At 50.1% G+C, this 18,413-nt stretch overlaps 1 protein-coding gene across 2 annotated transcripts; it reads left to right on the top strand.

Moving 5' to 3' along the window:
• Positions 1-516: 516 nt before the first annotated feature.
• SLC4A3 (solute carrier family 4 member 3) lies at positions 517-17,843 on the top strand. 2 transcript variants are annotated; one of them, XM_027873745.1, is made up of 22 exons: positions 517-567; positions 883-1,048; positions 1,744-2,033; positions 2,254-2,369; positions 3,163-3,362; positions 5,007-5,152; positions 6,355-6,535; positions 8,123-8,258; positions 8,424-8,607; positions 10,293-10,392; positions 10,762-10,946; positions 11,800-12,022; positions 12,453-12,671; positions 12,883-13,031; positions 13,261-13,455; positions 13,915-14,136; positions 14,511-14,600; positions 15,287-15,453; positions 16,272-16,525; positions 16,841-17,010; positions 17,317-17,490; positions 17,766-17,843. In XM_027873745.1, exons 1-22 carry the CDS (start codon positions 517-519, stop codon positions 17,841-17,843), a joined length of 3,696 nt encoding a protein of 1,231 aa, XP_027729546.1. The 2 variants fall into 2 exon arrangements, with proteins under 2 accessions (XP_027729546.1, XP_027729545.1); XM_027873744.1 differs by having other exon boundaries at positions 8,424-8,611; positions 10,255-10,392.
• The last annotated feature ends 570 nt before the right edge of the window (positions 17,844-18,413 follow it).

Here is an 18,413-nt window from a genome sequence, read left to right as displayed (position 1 = left end):
GAAGGAGATGGGAAGCTCCCGGTCCCCGCCGCTGGCTCCGGAGCCCCGAGGTACCGCTGTGGGGGGCGGGAGGAGGAGGAGCGGGGGCGAGAGGACCGGATGCGGGGCGTGGCGGGAGGATGGGGGTGGGGGGGTCTCCAGGCCAGGGTCCGAACCTGAGCCCGAGCCTGTAGAGGGGAACGGACTGCGGAAGGGGGAGACGGAGAAGGTCACGGGGATGGGGGGCACCCCTGCTTCCTTGGGCTGGGGCCCTGCGAGCATCGAGAGATGGGGGCAGGGAAGGGATGTGGAAGGAGTGCAAATGTGTGGGGTTTTGGTGGGGTGGGGTGGGGTGGGGGGCGGTGGAGGAAGCAGTGCGGACCCTAGGGATAATTCTTTGACCCTGCAGGGGGTGGGGATGTTGCACTTGTCCTGATCCTGTTTTCTTCACCTCCGCTCCTTCAACCCTCAGACCTCCCCACTTAGATCCTGTGCCCCTTTAGTGACAGAGACCGACCCACCCACAAGCCCAAACCGATGGCTAACGGATTGATTCCACCTCCCGGGGGTGCCTCTCCTCTACCCCAGGTGAAAGAGTTTGTCGCAGATGTGTGTGTGTATTGGTGTCTGGGAGAGGAAGAGACTGGGGCTGGGGAGTGGGAGAGGTCATCAAAAGGGTGATCCTTTGGGAGGGGAGGAAGACCCTCCATGGGATGGGATGTTTTAGAGGACTAGGGGTTCAGAGAGCTGAGATGGTAGGAATTGGCTTTTAGGTCAGTTCTAAGGAAGACTGACCAAGGTCTGGGGCTCTGATTCAAGGATAGATCCAGGATCCAGGCCTGAGTGTCTTCCAGGTGTGACCAGATCAGGGATACTTAGGAAGAAGGTGTCTGGGATCTGTAGGTCCGGGTGCCATTGAACGAGCCCCCCCTGAGCCCTGGTGGAGATGAAGAAGATGATGACTTGGGAAAGACCTTGGCTGTAAGCAGGTTTGGGGACCTGATCAGCAAACCTCCTGCCTGGGACCCTGAAAAGCCAAGCCGAAGCTACAGCGAGAGAGACTTTGAGTGTGCGTAGCCCTAGGGACCCTAGCCTGTTAATCATCATTATTACCATCAACATCACCGTTATCACAATCATCAGCATCACGGTCACCATCTAATCTCAGTCACTCAATACCATTATTTGCTGGCTACTGTGCTGGCTACTGTGAGTGAGGTGGTGATCCATATTGCCTCACCCCCATTCTCCACTGCAGGAACTCTACACAAGAACACTTAAAGTATTAGTAATAAGATGTAGCCTTGCATTCCTCATCTTTATCTGCTCCCCTCTCTCCCCTATTTTAGTCTCTCTCTCTGTCTCTGTCTGTATCTGTCTCTGTCACTGTCTCTCTCTCTCTCCCCTTGGTCTCCTGCTCTGTCTTCATGTACCCATCTCTCCTCTTCACCTCCCCATTGGTTTTCCATCTCTCTCCTTCCTGATTCCTGTTTTCTCTACTTCTCTTCTCCCCACCTGTCCTCCTGACTTGTTTAGTCCTCATCAGGTTGTAGGGACCTGGACACAACTGAAGGGGGGAATGGGAAAGATTGTGGGAACATCTCTTGTCTTGAGCTAGAGGGAAAAGGTAGTGTGTAGGTCTAAGAAAGATGTTAGGGGCTTGGGAGGAGGGTCCTAGGAACTGTGGCTAAGGTAAGGTGTATTGGGGGTGGGGGTTGCTGTCCCAGGGCAGGGGCCTGAGGCCAACTCTCCCTACAATCTCAGTTCACCGTCACACATCTCACCACACACACCACCCGCTGTCAACTCGACTGCCTCCCCCCCACAAGTTTCGTCAGCTACCTACCACCTCTGCCCGTCGGGCCAGGAGAAAGAAGAAGAAGGAGAAAACCTCTGCTCCCCCTTCTGAAGGTACCCCTCCCATCCAGGAGGAGGGGGGAGCTGGGGCAGAGGAGGAAGAAGAAGAGGAGGAGGAAGAGGAAGAAGAAGGGGAGTCTGAGGCAGAGACACTGGATCAGGAACCTTTGCCTTCAGCATCTCCAAGCAGAGCCAAGGTAAGAGTGACTTCCTTGGGAGTGGTGTCGAGGTGATGATATGCGGGGCAGGGTTGGGTGGACAGTGCAGTGGGGGTCATAATGGTTGAATGGTCAGGGGAGGTGTGGGAGGGAGTAAATGTTCAGGGGACAGAGGGAAACTGACAGGTGTGGCTTTGGGCCTGAGTGGGCAGTCAGAGTAGGGAACACAGCTCTAAGGCTTCATCTTGTTGACCCCCAGTTCTCCATTGGGAGTGATGATGATGACACTGTGGGCATCTCAGGGAAGAGCCTCTCCACAAAGTCCTTGTCTCAGCCTGGTCTGGGCCTGGACCATGACTCTGAACACTCCAGCAGGTATTCATCACTAACTTGGCCACTTCCTCAGGGACTGGACCCTTCCCCAGAGCTACAGAGTGACCAGGCCAAGGACATGCCACACTTCCATCCCCACCTTGGAGAGAGCTCCTTTCCTGGAGGGTTGGGAGTGGTAACAGAGGCACAAGGGCCTGCTCCCCGCCCAGCTGCACAACTTCCCCTCCCCAACCTCCCCACTCCTCCATATTCTCTAGGTCTTAGAGCCTGGGCCCCTGGAGAAGCCCCTGGCATCAATCCTCAAATTATGGTCTGCAATATTGAGTAAATTAAGTAATGAGTATTGGACTGAGAGGAGAGGAGGAGAAAAGAGGAAAAAGGAAGGGAAGGGAGCAGAAGAGAAGAGGAGAAGGAAAGGCAGAAGAAAATGGAATTGAATGAGAGGAGAAGAAAGTATGGAGAGACTAGAGTAGATTGTGAGAATGCTGAGAAGGGAGCAGGAAAGAGGGGTGAGAAGGGCTAGGCGAGAGTGCTGGCTGCTCTTCTCACCTTCCTTTCTTGACCTTGAGGAGAAACTTTTCCTCCTCCATACACGTGGCCACCAAGTGGCTGCTGCTTCTCAGGCCTGCCTTGTAGGTCGGGTGGGAAGAGATCCAGGATCCTCCTGAGGGCACAGGGTCTGTGTTGTCAAGTTCCACTCCAAGCCCTCCTAAGGGTCTGGATTCCCGCCCCCCCCCCCAGACGTGTGGTGGCCTTTCCCAGAGGGCGCAGGTGAGGGAAGCAAGGGGACTCTTTTCCACCCCAGCTGCCTGCCCCAGCTGTATTCTTCTCCCAGTCCCCCTGCTCCCCGGCCTCGGACCCCTCGAGGCATGGATGAGAAGGCCAGGCCATGGAGTCCATCAGCAAGTTATGACCTTCGGGAGCGCCTGCGCCCTGGCAGTGCCCTGGAAAGCCCAGGCAGCCTGGAACAGCAGGTGCCCACCGATGAGGCTGAGGCCCAGATGCTTGGCTCTGCTGACCTGGATGACATGAAGAGTGAGTGTGATGCCCTCCTGGGCCTCATCCCTTAGACTCATGCAGGGGGGCCCTGCTGGGCTTGGAGTCAGGAAGACCTAGATTCAAGTCTTAGGCATTTATGAGATGTGTGACCTCGCAAAAGTCACTTAACCTCTCCCAGCCTCAGTTTCCCTATCTGTAAAATGGGAAAAATAATAGCACCCACTTCATAGAGTTGTGCGACTCCACTGAGATAATATAGGTACAATGCTCTGCAAACCTTAAAGTGCTATTATGAAGACACTTTAGCTTCTCGGTCAGCTTTAGTTTCCTCATCTGTGAAATGGGAATAATGATACTGGTAGGGCTTACTTCATAGGGTGCTTGTGAAGATCAAGTAAGATAACACATGGAAAGTACTTTGCTTTGTAAACACCTGTTTATATTATTCTGAGGTATCGCTCCATTTTACATATTGTCCTTCATTTTCTGTTGTCCTTCTCTCTCTCTTTCTACCCTATTTGCCCTTTTCTCTCCCCTCACTTTCTCTCCTTGGCGTCTATTAGGCCTATGCACATTCCCTCTTTATTATCAGTAGCCTGCTTTCTGTACCACCTGTCATCACCCATGAAGCTTCATGCCCTGGGCAAGGGCCCCACTGACCACACCCTCCCTTCTCCTCCCTCCCTCTCACAGACACGACATGTAGGCGGGGTGTGGGGGGGGGGGCTGTTGCTGCTGCTTTGAGCACAGATACGTCATGGAAAGTAGCCAGGGCCTGAGGACAGGGGCAGGAACAATCAGTCCGGTGGCAGCAGCAGGATGGAAAGGGGGGCGGGGATAGAAGGGCGTGTTTAAAGGGCCCAGGTGGGGGCTGCTGGCACTTGGGAGCAGTGCTGGGAGCCAGGGGGACATTGGGTTCAGAGGACCCACCATCTATAGACTGCCCTGCTCTCCCTTCTTCCTCCTCCCCCTACCCCAACCTCAGTTGTGGACCCTGACCGTGAGGACTTGGTGCCAGACAGGGTGGGCATGTGGTCACAACATTAAGCTGTGACCAGTCACAAGGGGGTAATGGCAAGTATGCCGGAGGAGGCAGAACAGAATGGAGTTCTGAACTCTAGGACTGAGGCTAGCCTGGACCCTCGGAGGGCTCTTGGCTCCCCCCTTCAAGAATATCAGGCCTCAGAGGGCTTTGAGACATTTGTGCTGGAGTTTGAGGATTATGACCTGTGGGAGTTAATCCGGGGCCATCTGAGCCCCACGGCTGGGGGACTGGATTGTGAGTTACCATTCTGTTCTCTTCTAGGTTTCAAGTTTAGGTGGGGAAAGCTTAGGTGGGGAATAGGTGGGGAATGGGCATGGGGTAAGGGATAAGGTCAGTATAGGGTGCTAGAGATCCCATGATACAGTCAAGGTGGGGGGGACTGAGACTGAAGGTCATTTGTGTATCTCAAATGGGTCGGCAGGGATGTGAATCCACCATACGGATGGACAGAGGCAGGTCTATAGAATTAGACTATGCTAGACTTGGGGTATTCCTTCAGCCTGTGCTTAGAGGGTAGGCTTGAGGGGCTACTATGAGTATCTTAGGCAGAGTAGCTAGAATGGATTTGGCTGTGCTTCCAAGGATCTGATTCCTTGACCTTTCTTGGGTCAAGAACTATCCTTTTTTTCCCCTAGGTCATCGGCTGGAGGACAACCCGGGAGTTCGGAGGCATTTGGTGAAGAAGCCCTCCCGGATCCAGGGTGCAAGAAGTAGCCCTAGCCTGGCTCCTATTTTGAGGAGGAAAAAGAAAAAGAAGAAAATGGATCGGAGGCCTCATGAGGTATGGAGAGCTTAGAGTAGATGGGTCTGAGATTGACCCCTCCCCACCTTTTTTGTGTCCTCGGGTCCTTTTTTCTCTCCCTCTGTTTAGCTTGTAAAGCCCTAGCCTATTTTCCCAGCCTCATCGGATATTATTCCCCGTCCCGTCCTGCCCTCTCATGATCCAGATTGGCATTCTCTCTGTTCTTCACACATAATACTCTAGCTCTAACTCTTTGCCCTTTCATGGGCTATCTCCCGTGTTGGATCAAACGCCTTTCCTCACTTCCATCTCATACTGTTCGTCTCTCTTCCTTCAAGACACAGGCCAAGCTCCACTTCCTGCATGAATCTTTTCCTGACACCCCCTGCCTCTCAGCTGCCAGTGACGATCCTCTCCAATAACCTTATGTGTAATTTCTGTGTATTTATTCTCTTTAGACCTATTCTGCATATCTTTCTCTGTGTCCTTATCTCCTTTGTTAGAGTGCGAGCTCTTGGAGGATAGAGATTGTTCGATTCTTTGTCTGTTTGTCCACAGCACCTAGCACGTCTAGTAGCCCCCTAATTATTACTTGTGAATTAATTGATTCCCTTCCCTCCCTCAGAATCCTAGATTCTCAGAATTGGAAGGGACCTCAGAATCCATCCTATCCAAACCTTCCCTGTACAACAATCCTGTCTATACTAAAACCAACAAATGACTGGACTTTGTCTGAAGGCAAAGGGGGAAAGCCCTTCCTGTCCCAATATCTTCTCCTCAAGGCAGCATTTAGCCCAGTGCCTGGCACATAGTAGGTGCTTAATAAATATTTATTGACTTTGATTGACAGTCCATTTTGCATTTGGATGGCTCCAATTGTTTGCTTTATTTCAAGACTCAATTTTTTTCTCTTTGTGTCTTCCTCTTCTTACCAGGATTCTATTTATCATGCTCATGCGTCTCTCCCCATATTCAGTCTCCCTGGTGTTGACCTTAATTATCCTTCTCTCAACTCTAGTCCCTGACTCTACTCATAGGACCATAGAACCAGAGCTCGACAAGACCTCAGAGGTCATCTTAGTCAGTCTGCTCATTTTTCAGACGAGGAAATTGAATCCCAGTGACTTGCTCAAGGTCACCTGGGTAGTGAGCATCAGGAATGGGCTCTGAATCCAGTCTCGGACTTCTGAGCTGGTGCTCTTTCCAAGAGGTCACATTGCCACTTCTCTTTTCCTCCCCAGGTGTTTGTGGAGCTGAATGAGCTCGTGCTGGACAAGACCCAGGAGCCTCAATGGCGTGAAACTGCTCGGTGGATCAAGTTTGAGGAGAATGTGGAAGAGGAGACCAAGCGTTGGGGGAAGCCCCATGTTGCTTCTTTGTCTTTCCGTAGCCTTCTGGAGCTGAGGAAAACCATTGCCCGAGGTACAAGCTCCTCCCCCTCCTTCCACGCCATTTGGGAACCCTACTCTCATTCTCCTCAATACTTTCCATTTCCCCATTTGTCTTCCTTGTGTCCTAGCCTGTCACCTCTTTATAACTCTTTGGTCACTAACACTGGAGGGCTTCTGAGAGGAGATAGATGATGGGTCCCAGGCTGGACTGATATTTGGATTCTAGAATCATCCACTTAGGACTAGAAGGGACCTCAGCGGTCATCCAGTGCGACCCCATCATTGTCTGAGCCAGGTGATTTGTCCAAAGTCTCGTAGTGGCCAGCAGAGCTGGGATTTGCACTCAGGTCCTCCTTCTCTAGAATGAGTTCCATTTGCACTACAGCATGGTACACCTGAGGCCCAGGGTCAGCTCGGAATCTGTGTGGGCAGCTCTTATTCCTCACAGAGTGAGGACCATGGAACAATTATTGTAGCTCTTTTTAATGGTAACGCCACTTCCACATATTTTCATCATGCTTCATGGTTTTCAAGTTTACTTCTTTATATCATTTTTCACTCCCACATAACAGGCACTAATAAATGCTTATTGATTAATTGAAATAGGTAAGAACTGAGTGGGTTTGACTTTTATTCCCATTTTACAGCTCAAGAAACTGAGACTTAGAGATTAAATGAGCCCAAGAGGTTAAACAGATCATTAAGGGCAGAACAAAAATTAGAATCTAGGTCTTCCGTCATCTAACCAAATGCTCCAATGAGAGGACTACCATGGCTTTGGGACTGTGGCCGGAATCACTGCCATGATGGAATCGGTCTGGGGTGGGAGGGAGAGTGACCTTTTCTAAAATTGTATGGTACTGTATTATTCATGTTTGGTTCTCTCTTCCCTCTCCATGCTCCTGTCTAGCCCAGGCTATATATACCCTCCATATTCCTTCTTTCTCTCTATCAAAAATCCTCTCTTAGGAAAGAGTCTGATAAACATATTTATGTCAAGGTGGTGCACCATTGGACTAGGGATCTAAAAAACTGTGTTTAAGTCTTGGCTCTGCTACTTACAATCTGTGTGACTTTGGCCAAGTCACTTAAATTCTCTGGGCCTCAGTTTCCTCATCTATAAAACGAAGGGACTGGATTTGATGGCTTGAAATCTGTGATACTAAGAAATACAGTATAATATTTCACCTCCCTCAGGGAGAATTTCTATTTTGACCAGGGTTAAATCTTTCACCAAAGGAAGGAATGAAGCTCTAATGTAGACTTCAGCCAGTGGTTAGAGACTTATTTTAGGGGCAGAATTATCTTCCTCTTATCCTTAGATTTTGTCCTTGTGTAAGGCTGGCTGACCCTTCTCTTGAGTTGTTTCTGTCTTATGTCCATGATTATAATTCCTGCTGTACTGTAGGGCAGAAGCTAGCTATAATTTCAAGTACCTGACTCAGTGGAACTATGGATGTCTTTAGGGATGAGAGGGTGAAGATCCCAGTTCTAGATGTCTAGTGTCTTCCTGGGGGCAAAGAGCTGGACTGGTAAGGAGGATATTTCTGAGCCCTTCCCCATCAGCATTCATACTCCTCTTCCCATATCCTTCTTGCCTGACCACTTGTCCTCTCAGGGGCAACCCTCCTGGACCTAGAGCAGACCACCTTGCCTGGCATCGCACACCTTGTGGTGGAAACAATGATCATGTCAGACCAAATCCGTCCTGAGGACCGAGCAAGTGTACTGCGCACTCTGTTATTAAAACACAGGTACCAAAGACTCTGTGTGTGTGTGTGTGTGTGTGTGTGTGTGTGTGTGTGTAAGGTGGGGGGGGTGGGCAAGCAACATGGTGGGGATGGGGTGGGTAATAGACAAGCAGAAGGGAAAGAGTCTTATGGGATCTCACCTTCTGTTTTCTCTTCCTGCCTCCTCAGCCACCCTAATGATGACAAAGAGGGAGGCTTTTTCCCCCGAAACCCCTCAAGCTCCAGTGTGAACTCCATGCTGGGGAACCATCACCCAACTCCAGGCCATGTTTCTGACAGTGCTGTCCCCGCTATGGTGGATGACCTCAGTGAACCAGCTCCACTCTGGCCCCATAATTCTGACGGCAGAGAGGTTAGTGGCTCCTCTTCAAACTCTGACCTTTGGCGGAGTCAGAGACAAACAGGGATCTTCAATTGGGTTTGAATGAATTGAAGCGTTGACTAAAATCGTGTTATATGGAAGATGTAGTTGCTGACCTCACAACACTCACTTTCTACTTGGGTAGATGAGGTAGGCCATGAAACAGTTAAATGATAAAATGAGACAGTTTGTGATTGTCAAAATGAGAGATGTGGAATCAGGCCTGCTAAAGGGTGATGACACTGCCAACTTCCCTTTAATTGGCATGGCATGTTTGCAGATTGACTGAGAGCCTAAAGATCCTCCACGTGGATTATCCCAGGTATTTCAGGTGCATCACCAGCCTGGCCCACAGAGTGATGAATTTTTCAGCCTCAGCAATTCTTGAAAGCCATCTGTTAAGTCAAAGAGAGGCCGTACTGTGCACCAGTGAGGGCCCCACCACCCCACCAACAAAGTCATGAGTCCTTGAAGAGGACATTGAAATCCAGAGTGGTTAAGGGACTGCCTAAGTCTGCGTGACTAGAAAACAGTAGAACTGGGGTCAGAGAGCTTTCATTTCCACGGCCCCTTCACGTCTGCAATTTGCCTTCCTCACAACAATTCCCTTAAATAACAAGCAAGTCACTCTTTTCTGTTTTCCAAATGAAGAAGCTGGATGAGCCTCGGAGAGTGGAAATGATTGACCTTAGATCATGCAGCTCATAAATGGCAGAGCTTTGACTTGGACACAGATTTTCTGACGGCTAGTCCTATGTTGTTCTTCCTCTCAGCCTGCATCTTGAATAGCAGGATTGTTGAATTTCAAACTTGAAGAGACGTTACTGGTTATTTAATCCAATGCCCTAATTAAAAAAATGAAAGAAAACTCACATGGGAGGTTTCACCCACTCATATCCTAAATGGGATGCCCACCCTTTGGCCTGCTACTTGACTAGTTACCATAGATATTCTTGTCATCCTGGGTTCTAAGGTAATCCAAGGATATGCTGAATATTTCTCTTTTTTAATTACTAAAATTGTAACCTTTTCCCTCATTAATTAACCAGTTACCTCAGAGCTCCCAACCCAGTTTATTAAATATTATTCATTTAATAAACTAGAGAAACATCTTTTCCTGAGAACAGTTGCTTATCTCTCTGTATCAAAATCCTTAATATCCTAGGCTTCAACAAACATCAGTTACTAGGTCTATGCAATTTATTAACAGAATTAATAAATAATGGCATGAAGATATGAATGTTTGTTTGCAGTTCAAGAAAGGTCACTTTGCTCTAGTTACTTCTAACAATTACTTTAATTCTTGGCTTTTTCAACTCCATCATTTTACAGAGTAAGAAACTGAAGCCTAGAGAAACTCAGTGATCTGCCTTTAGTCATATAGAAAATACACATCAGATCTGGGATTTGAGTCCAGGTATTTTTCAGAATCCAGGACACTCTTTCATCTACACTACAGGGTACAGCCAATCAGTCAATCAGCAAATATTTATTAAATACCTACTATGTGCCAGGCGTTCTGCTAGACACTGGGGCTGCAGATACAAAGAATGAAACAATCTGTAGTCTTCCTCCACTGGGGAGTTCCTTGACCTGGAGAATGGGTTAAGAGGCTTAATCAGACGTCATGATCCTTAGTTTGGGTCCCAGCCGAAATCTCAGCTCTGTATCCTCAGAAGCCCCTGCACATCCCTGGAGGAGATGGCCACAGAGGGAAAAGCTTGAAGCTGCTGGAGAAGATTCCTGAGGATGCTGAAGCCACAGTTGTGCTTGTGGGTGAGATGGGTTACGGAAAGCTGGGAGTTGGGGGAGGAGCTACAGTTCCTGTGTTCTCTCTGAGACTTTGGCTTTCTAGTTCTACCGCTGAGGGTGCCCCCTTCCCTCCCCAGCTCTGTGCCATGGTCCAAGCTGATGGCTTCATCTTTGAACATGAACTGTCAGTCTTGGTTTCCTCTGTCTACTCTGATCTCTCTCCCTTATACTTTAGCCCAGTTCTCTACTCTCTGTCCCTTCCCAGGGCAGCACCTTCTCTTCTTGAGTTTTGTCTCTTCTTTGTCCAATATCCCTCTAGCTCTGCCCCATTTCATATTTCTCCTATGCCCAGCATCCCATGCTCCATAGGCTGCCTTTCTCCCTGCTCCCTAGGCTCTGTCCCTTTTTTGGAACAGCCTGCTGCAGCTTTTGTCCGGCTGAATGAGGCTGTGCTCCTGGAATCTGTCCTTGAGGTTCCCGTGCCCGTCCGTTTCATCTTTGTGACGCTGGGGCCTAGAGAGACCGGCACCGACTACCACGAGCTGGGCCGCTCCTTTGCTACTCTCATGTCTGACAAGGTCAGGCCCTTCTCCCAAACCCTTCTTGGATCCAAGCTCCCCTGAGCCCCTCCAGATAGAGGTGGGTTTACACCAGAAGTTTCAAACAGGCGGTCTATACCATATGGTCCATAAAACTCCCAAATTCACAAAGCAGATTAGAATGTAATTGAGAAATATTTAACAAAATAAAGAAAAATGCAAGAAAACATAATTAATGTTAATACATAGTTTTCTAAGTCAATATGTGGCATGCAGGGATCCTTATGTATGGTTTAGTCACAGGGGTGGGGAACCTGTGGCCTCGAGGTCACATGTGGCCTTCTAGGTCCTTGGGTGCGGCCTTTTGACTGAGTCTGAGTTTTACAGAATAAAACCTTTTATTAAGGGGATTAGTTCTATGAAGTCTGAATTCAAAGGGCTGCACTTGAGGACCTAGAGGGTCACATGTGGCCTCAAGATTGCAGGTTCCTCACCCTTGGTTTAGTGACTTTAATTTCTGTTTGAGTTTGACCCCACTGGTTTATATGATGGCAAGAAAGGCACTCATCCTCCAAGGGCTGGGTTTTTAGGGGGTGCCAAACTTCCATTGTTCATTAAATTATGACTTATCATTGTTAGACTCCCTCGGTCTCTTGTTCTTGATTTCTCCTGGTCCCTTTTCTCCTCTCCTCAAAGACCAGATTCATTGTCACTCCCATGATCCCCTTGATGTTCTGTTGGAGGTTGGCTCCATGAGTGATGGTTTGGGCTGGAGGCAGGTGTGGGTAGCACTCTGCTGAGACCGTGGTGTGGATGGTTGGACCGGCTATCAGAAGCTATCTGAGTAGTCCCCATCCTGCTGCCTCAAACTCCTGACTCTTCTGTTCCAAAGCTATTCCATGAGGCTGCGTACCAGGCGGATGACCGGCAGGATCTGCTGGGCGCCATCAGTGAGTTCCTGGATAGCAGCATTGTGATCCCACCGTCTGAGGTGGAAAGCCGCGATCTGCTGCGGTCAGTGTCTGCCTTCCAGCGGGAACTGCTCAGCAAGCGGAGGGAGCTGGAGAGCAAGACCCTGTTGGTTCCCCGGGGTGTGTACTCTGCTCCAAGAAAAGGTCAGAGCCTGGGACCGGACTCCCAAGTCCCAATCCCCAGTCCCTAACCTTTGGAGACCCGAATTCCATAGATGCTTTGCCCTAAGAGCTCCCAGCTGCAATGATGAATATAATCCCAGAAATTGTAAGATTGTGAGCTTGAAAAGGGATCTCAGAGACCATCAAGTTAAACCCCTTCATCTGACAGGACAAGGCCTAGAGAGATAAAGTGGGGTGTGTGTGTGTGTGTGTGTGGTCTCATAGGGAGCAGAGTCAGGATTTGAACCTAAACAAAGCCAGTGTTCTATCTTCTATCCCTTGGTCTTTCTCTTGTCCTTGAGACTCACTATGTCCGGCCCCATGCTATCAGTGCTGGCACCAAGGTGGGCAGACTGGTTGGGGTGGGCACCTTGGTGGGGCTTGTGATCTCTTGACTCTTTCGTCCCTTTAGAAATGTCAGTGGACTTAGGAGACAGCGATGGGGGCCCGGAGGATGACCCCCTTAAACGGACGGGCTACCTGTTTGGGGGAGTTATCCGAGACATGAGGTGCCGGTACCCCCACTACGGCAGTGACCTGACGGATGCATTGCACTCCCAGTGCTTGGCTGCTGTGCTTTTTATCTACTTTGCAGCCCTGAGCCCGGCTATCACCTTTGGGGGGCTTCTGGGTGAGAGAGAACTGGAGGGCTAGGGGGATGGCTGCCACCTTGGGGGTGGGCAAGGGGTGCTGTAAGACTCATAATTGGGTCCTTCTCTTCTACCACTGTTTGGGGATGAGCCTGAGAAAGTGATGGGGAAGAGGGGGTCAAGTGAGGTGGGGGTAAGAAGTTAGGGGTACAAGGGAGCTGGGTGCCTCACTAAGCCCCTGCCCAACCCCAGGGGAGAAGACCGAGGGGCTGATGGGTGTGTCAGAAATGATTGTCTCCACCTCCACAATCGGTATCATCTTCTCCGTGCTGGGTGCCCAGCCGCTGCTTGTGGTGGGCTTCTCAGGACCATTGCTCGTTTTTGAGGAAGCTTTCTTCAAGGTGACACCCCCCTTGTCCCACCATCTCCCCACAATCTATCTAGTAACCTTTCTGCACCCCACCCCCTTGGCCATCACTGAGCCCCCGTGCCCTGTGCCCTCTACCAGTCTTTCTCCACCCTTGGGGCCTTCCTCTCGTCCTCCCCTTCCCTTCCTCCCTAAGTCCTGCCAGGCACAGACTGTCTGATGGGCCTCCCATGGGTAACCTTACATCTTCCACATGCTGCCAGTTCTGCCATGCCCATCAGATGGAGTACCTCACAGGCCGGTTTTGGGTTGGCCTCTGGCTCGTCATCTTTGTGATCGTACTGGTGGCCGTGGAGGGCAGCTTTCTCGTCCGATACATCTCACCCTTCACCCAGGAGATCTTTGCCTTTCTCATCTCCCTCATTTTCATCTATGAGACTTTCCACAAGCTCTATAAGGTGGAGAGCCGGCAAGGTCTGGCGAAGGGTTGGGGGAAATGAGTAAAATGTAGGGAGGGAGGAGGGGTCTGGAAACCCTGGGAGAGAAAGCATGGTGAGGGGTGGTCTAGGGATTGGGGTGGTCAGCCAGAGGGCCTAGGAGGAGAGATAGGATGTGCATCAGGCGGCTTATAGTCGTGGGGATGGGGTGATACCTGCCTCATACACAGGGTGTGGTAGACGCATCACAGTAAGGATGCAAGAGATTGGATAAGAGGTTTCCTGATGGGGCCTCACCTTTACAGGTGTGTAATGACAGATCACTTGTCACATTCACATGTATAGTTGATGATGGCTTGCATCACTTCTGCTTGCCGAGGTTTGTGTGTGTGAGCGGGACCCACATACCTGCAAAGTTGTATGTTAAGACTTACCTGCACTAGCATGTGATGAATCTATGTGACATTTTCACTTGCACAGGTATTTAAGGAGCATCCCTTACGGACCTCTTACCCTTCAGGATATGCATGGCTAGATTCTGGCCTAGACCTGAATTCAAGCGCACTGCCTGCCACGGAGGCCTCACTAGACCCCCGGAACCAGCCCAACACTGCACTGCTTTCCCTCATCCTCATGTTCGGGACTTTCTTTTTTGCCTTCTTCCTGAGGAAATTCAGGAACAGTCGCTTTCTAGGGGGAAAGGTGGGGGTTGGGCCCAGGTGATTTGGGTCTAGGGGCCGGGAGGGGGGAAGAATCCTTTGTCTTCCGGGCAGTGGTAGAAGGGTTAGACTTCCTTAGGTCTTCTCTTTGGGGGGGGCATAGACCCCAGGACATGTGGGTTAGGCTCTAACTAGCTGAATGTCCTCAAAGTGGTAAATGGGGTGTCTGACATTGCATAAAAGTCTTTGCTTCGCTTAGGGTTTCAGAATATGGATATCATAAATGTTTGGACTCTGAGTTCAGACTCTAGAGAGAAGAGAGTGGGTCTCCTCTATTTGCCCCACACTGCTGTGTCTTGCATCTCATCTGTACTCTCCGTTCCTTCTCCCCCTTTGTATCTTCCCTTCTTCCACAAGGTACGCCGAATTATTGGGGACTTTGGGATCCCAATCTCCATTCTGGTGATGGTTTCAGTGGATTACTTTATTGTTGACAGCTATACTCAGGTGAGGAAATATTGCTCTCCCTTGTCTCCTTGCCTCCATCCCTAGCTCCTTTCCTACCCCAGAGGCTTTTTTTTAATCTCCAATTTAGTTCAACTCAGCAAACAGTTATTAAGCACCTGCTGTTTGTAACACATTGTGCTAGATATACAAGGTGCCTGAGAAGCCAAGTTGGCCATTCTCATCCTTCTAGTGTTAAGGGTGATGAACTGTCATTATTACTCAGGTATGGTCTGAGTTTAGGCTTTATGTGGTCTTCAAGCTGTTTCTCATTCCCTCTATTCCTGTCTCCTCCCTCCTCCCACCCCCTGCCCAGGTTTTTTTGTCATCTACCAGAAGGGTCAGCCAAGCTGTGGCACTGAGTCAGTTCATGATGTGATCTGTAGCTAAGATCTGTGGAGGTGGGATACAGGGTGGAAGGCCAGATGGAGCAGGGGTCACCACAAGAATGATGATGAAAGAGTTAAGACTGAAGGAAGACTGAAGGAAGAGAAGGGAGGGAATTTCAGGATGACTATACCGTCCTTCTAGCTTGGTGTAGAATTCTCAATGGGCCCCAAGACTTGGGTTCTTTAGGGGATCATTGCTCTGATAAGCTTCTAGTAGATGCTTGCCCAGAGTATCGGTGAGGGAGGAGTGGGGGCTTGGAGAGCCTTGCATCACAAGCCTTGCTCCTTCCAACCCCACAGAAACTGATTGTACCCAGTGGGCTCTCGGTGACTTCCCCAGAGAAGCGTAATTGGTTCATCCCACCCCTAGGAAATTCTCAAACCTTCCCACTTTGGATGATGGTGGCAGCAGCTATCCCAGCTCTCCTTGTCCTCATTCTCATCTTCATGGAGACACAGATCACTGCGTGAGGGGGCAGGGAAAGGGGAAGGGTGGAAGAAAGGCCTAGGGATGAAGCAGGGGCCAGCGAGGGTGTGAGAATCTGGGTTTGAGGTCTAGACTCAGTGGTAGAGTTGGGGCTCTGGGGGATAGACACACACATTTTAAATTTCTTTTTGGCTAAGTATCTGTATTCTTGTTTATGTACTACAAATGTCTGTGTTTTATCAGTTTGGCTTAGATTCTTATCAAATATCATATGTATCATTTGAATTGGCAAGAACATTTATCATGCACCACTCCCTGTAAAGATTGTTGTGCATGGTTTTGGGAGAGATACAAAGCTGAGATAAGATATAGCTCTTGTCCTTGTGTTTATACTTTGGTGGGGGTTTGTAGGGGGCGTAAACAGCTGTGATCCATGAGTGCCTAAGACAGCTCTAAGGGGTCTGTATTTGAGGTCCAAAGGGTCCAAGAAAAGTCAACACCAACTAAGGGATTGAGGATGAGCTTCCCACAAGAGGTGGCATTTGAGTTGGGCTTGAAAGAAAGGGTAGAGACCCAACAGATGGGGTTGGGATTATGGATCTGTGGTGGCATTCTGGGCCTGGGGAATGGTATGAGCAAAGACCCAGAGCTGAGAAAGCAGAGAACTGAGCAGTCTTAAATAGGAGAAAGTCATTGTCAGCATCCGAGATGCTAAAACTGAGAATCTAGTTGTATTGCAGGGGACATATTTCTTTCTCCCCAGATCTCTCTTACCTTATCCTGTCCCCTGTATTCTGTCTGTCTTCTTCTTCTCAACCCCTGGCATGGAGTTTACCTTGTGTCTTCAACCCCTGGCAGGCTCATTGTCAACCAGAAGGCTCGTGGACTGCTCAAGGGTTCAGGCTTTCACCTTGACTTGCTGCTGATTGGCTCTCTGGGTGGCCTGTGTGGGCTGTTTGGGCTACCCTGGCTCACGGCTGCCACTGTTCGATCTGTCACCCATGTTAATGCACTGACTGTTATGCGCAAGGCCATTGCACCTGGAGAGAAACCCCAAATCCAAGAGGTCAGGGAGCAGCGAATCACAGGACTGCTCACTGCCTGCCTTGTGGGTGAGAGTTTCTCCCCCTCCTCCGCCTGGCCTTTGTTCTTTCAAACCACCCTCGTGAAGCCCACCTTGGGCTTCCAAACCCACGTCCTGCTACAAGTTCACCTGGGGTCCACCCTTCCTCCTCTCAGCACTGCCTATGAATCTCCAAGCTCATTTTCCCAACTCTTTCCCTGACTCCCTAACTTTGTCCCCTAAAATCTGCACAGTCACCACATTCTTCCCTTTGCCAGCCTTCCACCCTTGCCCGTCCCATGTGCATCGTTATGGGGCCACACTGAATGATAAGTGTGGGTCAGTGTCCCCTCCTTTCCTGTAGGCCTGTCCATTGTGATGGGGCCAGTACTGCGTCAGATCCCACTGGCCGTGCTGTTTGGAATTTTCCTGTACATGGGAGTAACCTCTCTGTCTGGGATACAGCTCTCAGAGCGAGTATTGCTTATGCTGATGTCCTCAAAGCACCATCCTGACGAGCCGTACGTGACCAAGGTGCGGAATTCTGGGAGGGAGCAGAAGGGATAGGAAGGGAAGGCAGGTCAGGGACAAATTGATCCATCAATCGATTAACAAATACTCGTGAAGCACTTGGCCCGGCTCAGGACCGTGCGCCAGGCGCTGGAGATAGAGATACGAAAGTGAGGGGGCCTTTGCCCTTAAAGAGGTCACATTTTACTGATAGATGTAAGGGGTAAGTCAGGAGATGGGTATTCCCAAGGCAGACTGTGTAATCAGGACGTGAACCCACCTCGCTAGCTGAAGTCCTGACGCCTCTGTCCCTGTTCTGCCTCCCCAAAGGTGAAGACTTGGCGTATGCACTTATTTACCCTCATCCAGCTGGGTTGCATTGCATTGCTCTGGGTGGTCAAGTCCACAGCCGCCTCACTGGCCTTCCCCTTTGTGCTGCTGCTCACGGTACCACTGAGGCATTTCCTGCTGTCTCGAATCTTTCAAGACAGGGAACTTCAGGCGGTGAGAATATAGAGGGACAGGAGCTGACACGGCGTGAGGTTGCAGGGAACCAGGATCAAAGAGGGGTGTCGGGTGGTGTCATCTGGAGGCTGGGGAGGTGTGCAGGGGAGAGTGGAAAGGTCATAAGATTTGGGAGAACCAGGGACATGGGGAACTGTGGGCAGTGAGAACCAGGGTAGGGGGAAGAGGAAGCTGTGGAGGGTGGGGTCGGGAGGAGAGTCCTGAATTCTGTCCCTTCTTTCTGTTTTCTCACCTGTCCCCCCTCCCCCAAACAGCTGGACTCTGTAGATGCCAGACCCAACTTTGATGAGGATGGCCAGGATGAATACGATGAGCTCCACATGCCAGTGTAAAGACTGGAGAGGAGGTCCTTCAGAGACCACTGGGATGAGGGGAAAACCTAGAGATTCTCCCCAACCTAGAGAATGGGGTCTGAGCGAGGACCCACATCCACAGCTGATGAGACATGTTATAGCTCAGAGATGTGCCAGGCGCTGTAACCAACCCTCAAAGCAGAATGACTTTCTTGACTTCCACCCAGGACACTGGTCCCTCACTTCCCATGCCCCCATTCCAGATTCCCTTCATCCCGATTTAGCTTTGACCTCATTACAACCAGACGACGTCTCATCTTCTGTCTGACGTGTTTCCTCTGTTGCATCTTTCCTCTCCTACATACATTGATGTCTCTTCCTTCAGATGTTGTTTCCACAGATCCTATCCTTAGGGTGGCTAACATTGATGAACGTTCAGAGACAGAGAACCTGAGGGCATGGGTGAGAGCCTAGAACAGGGGTGGGGAACCTACGGCCTCGAGGCCACATGGAGTTTTCTAGGTCCTCAAGTGTGGCCCTTTGACTGAATCCAAACTTCACAGAACAAATCCCCTTCATAAAACTTGGACTTAGCCAAAAGGCCACACC

The sequence above is a fragment of the Vombatus ursinus genome, unplaced genomic scaffold (genome assembly GCF_900497805.2).
Source record: "Vombatus ursinus unplaced genomic scaffold, bare-nosed wombat genome assembly UNPS02014802.1, whole genome shotgun sequence".
In the NCBI taxonomy this organism is placed as follows: domain Eukaryota; kingdom Metazoa; phylum Chordata; class Mammalia; order Diprotodontia; family Vombatidae; genus Vombatus; species Vombatus ursinus.
The sequence above is the reverse complement of the archived record's forward strand: the minus strand, read 5'-3'. Positions and strand labels throughout refer to the sequence as shown.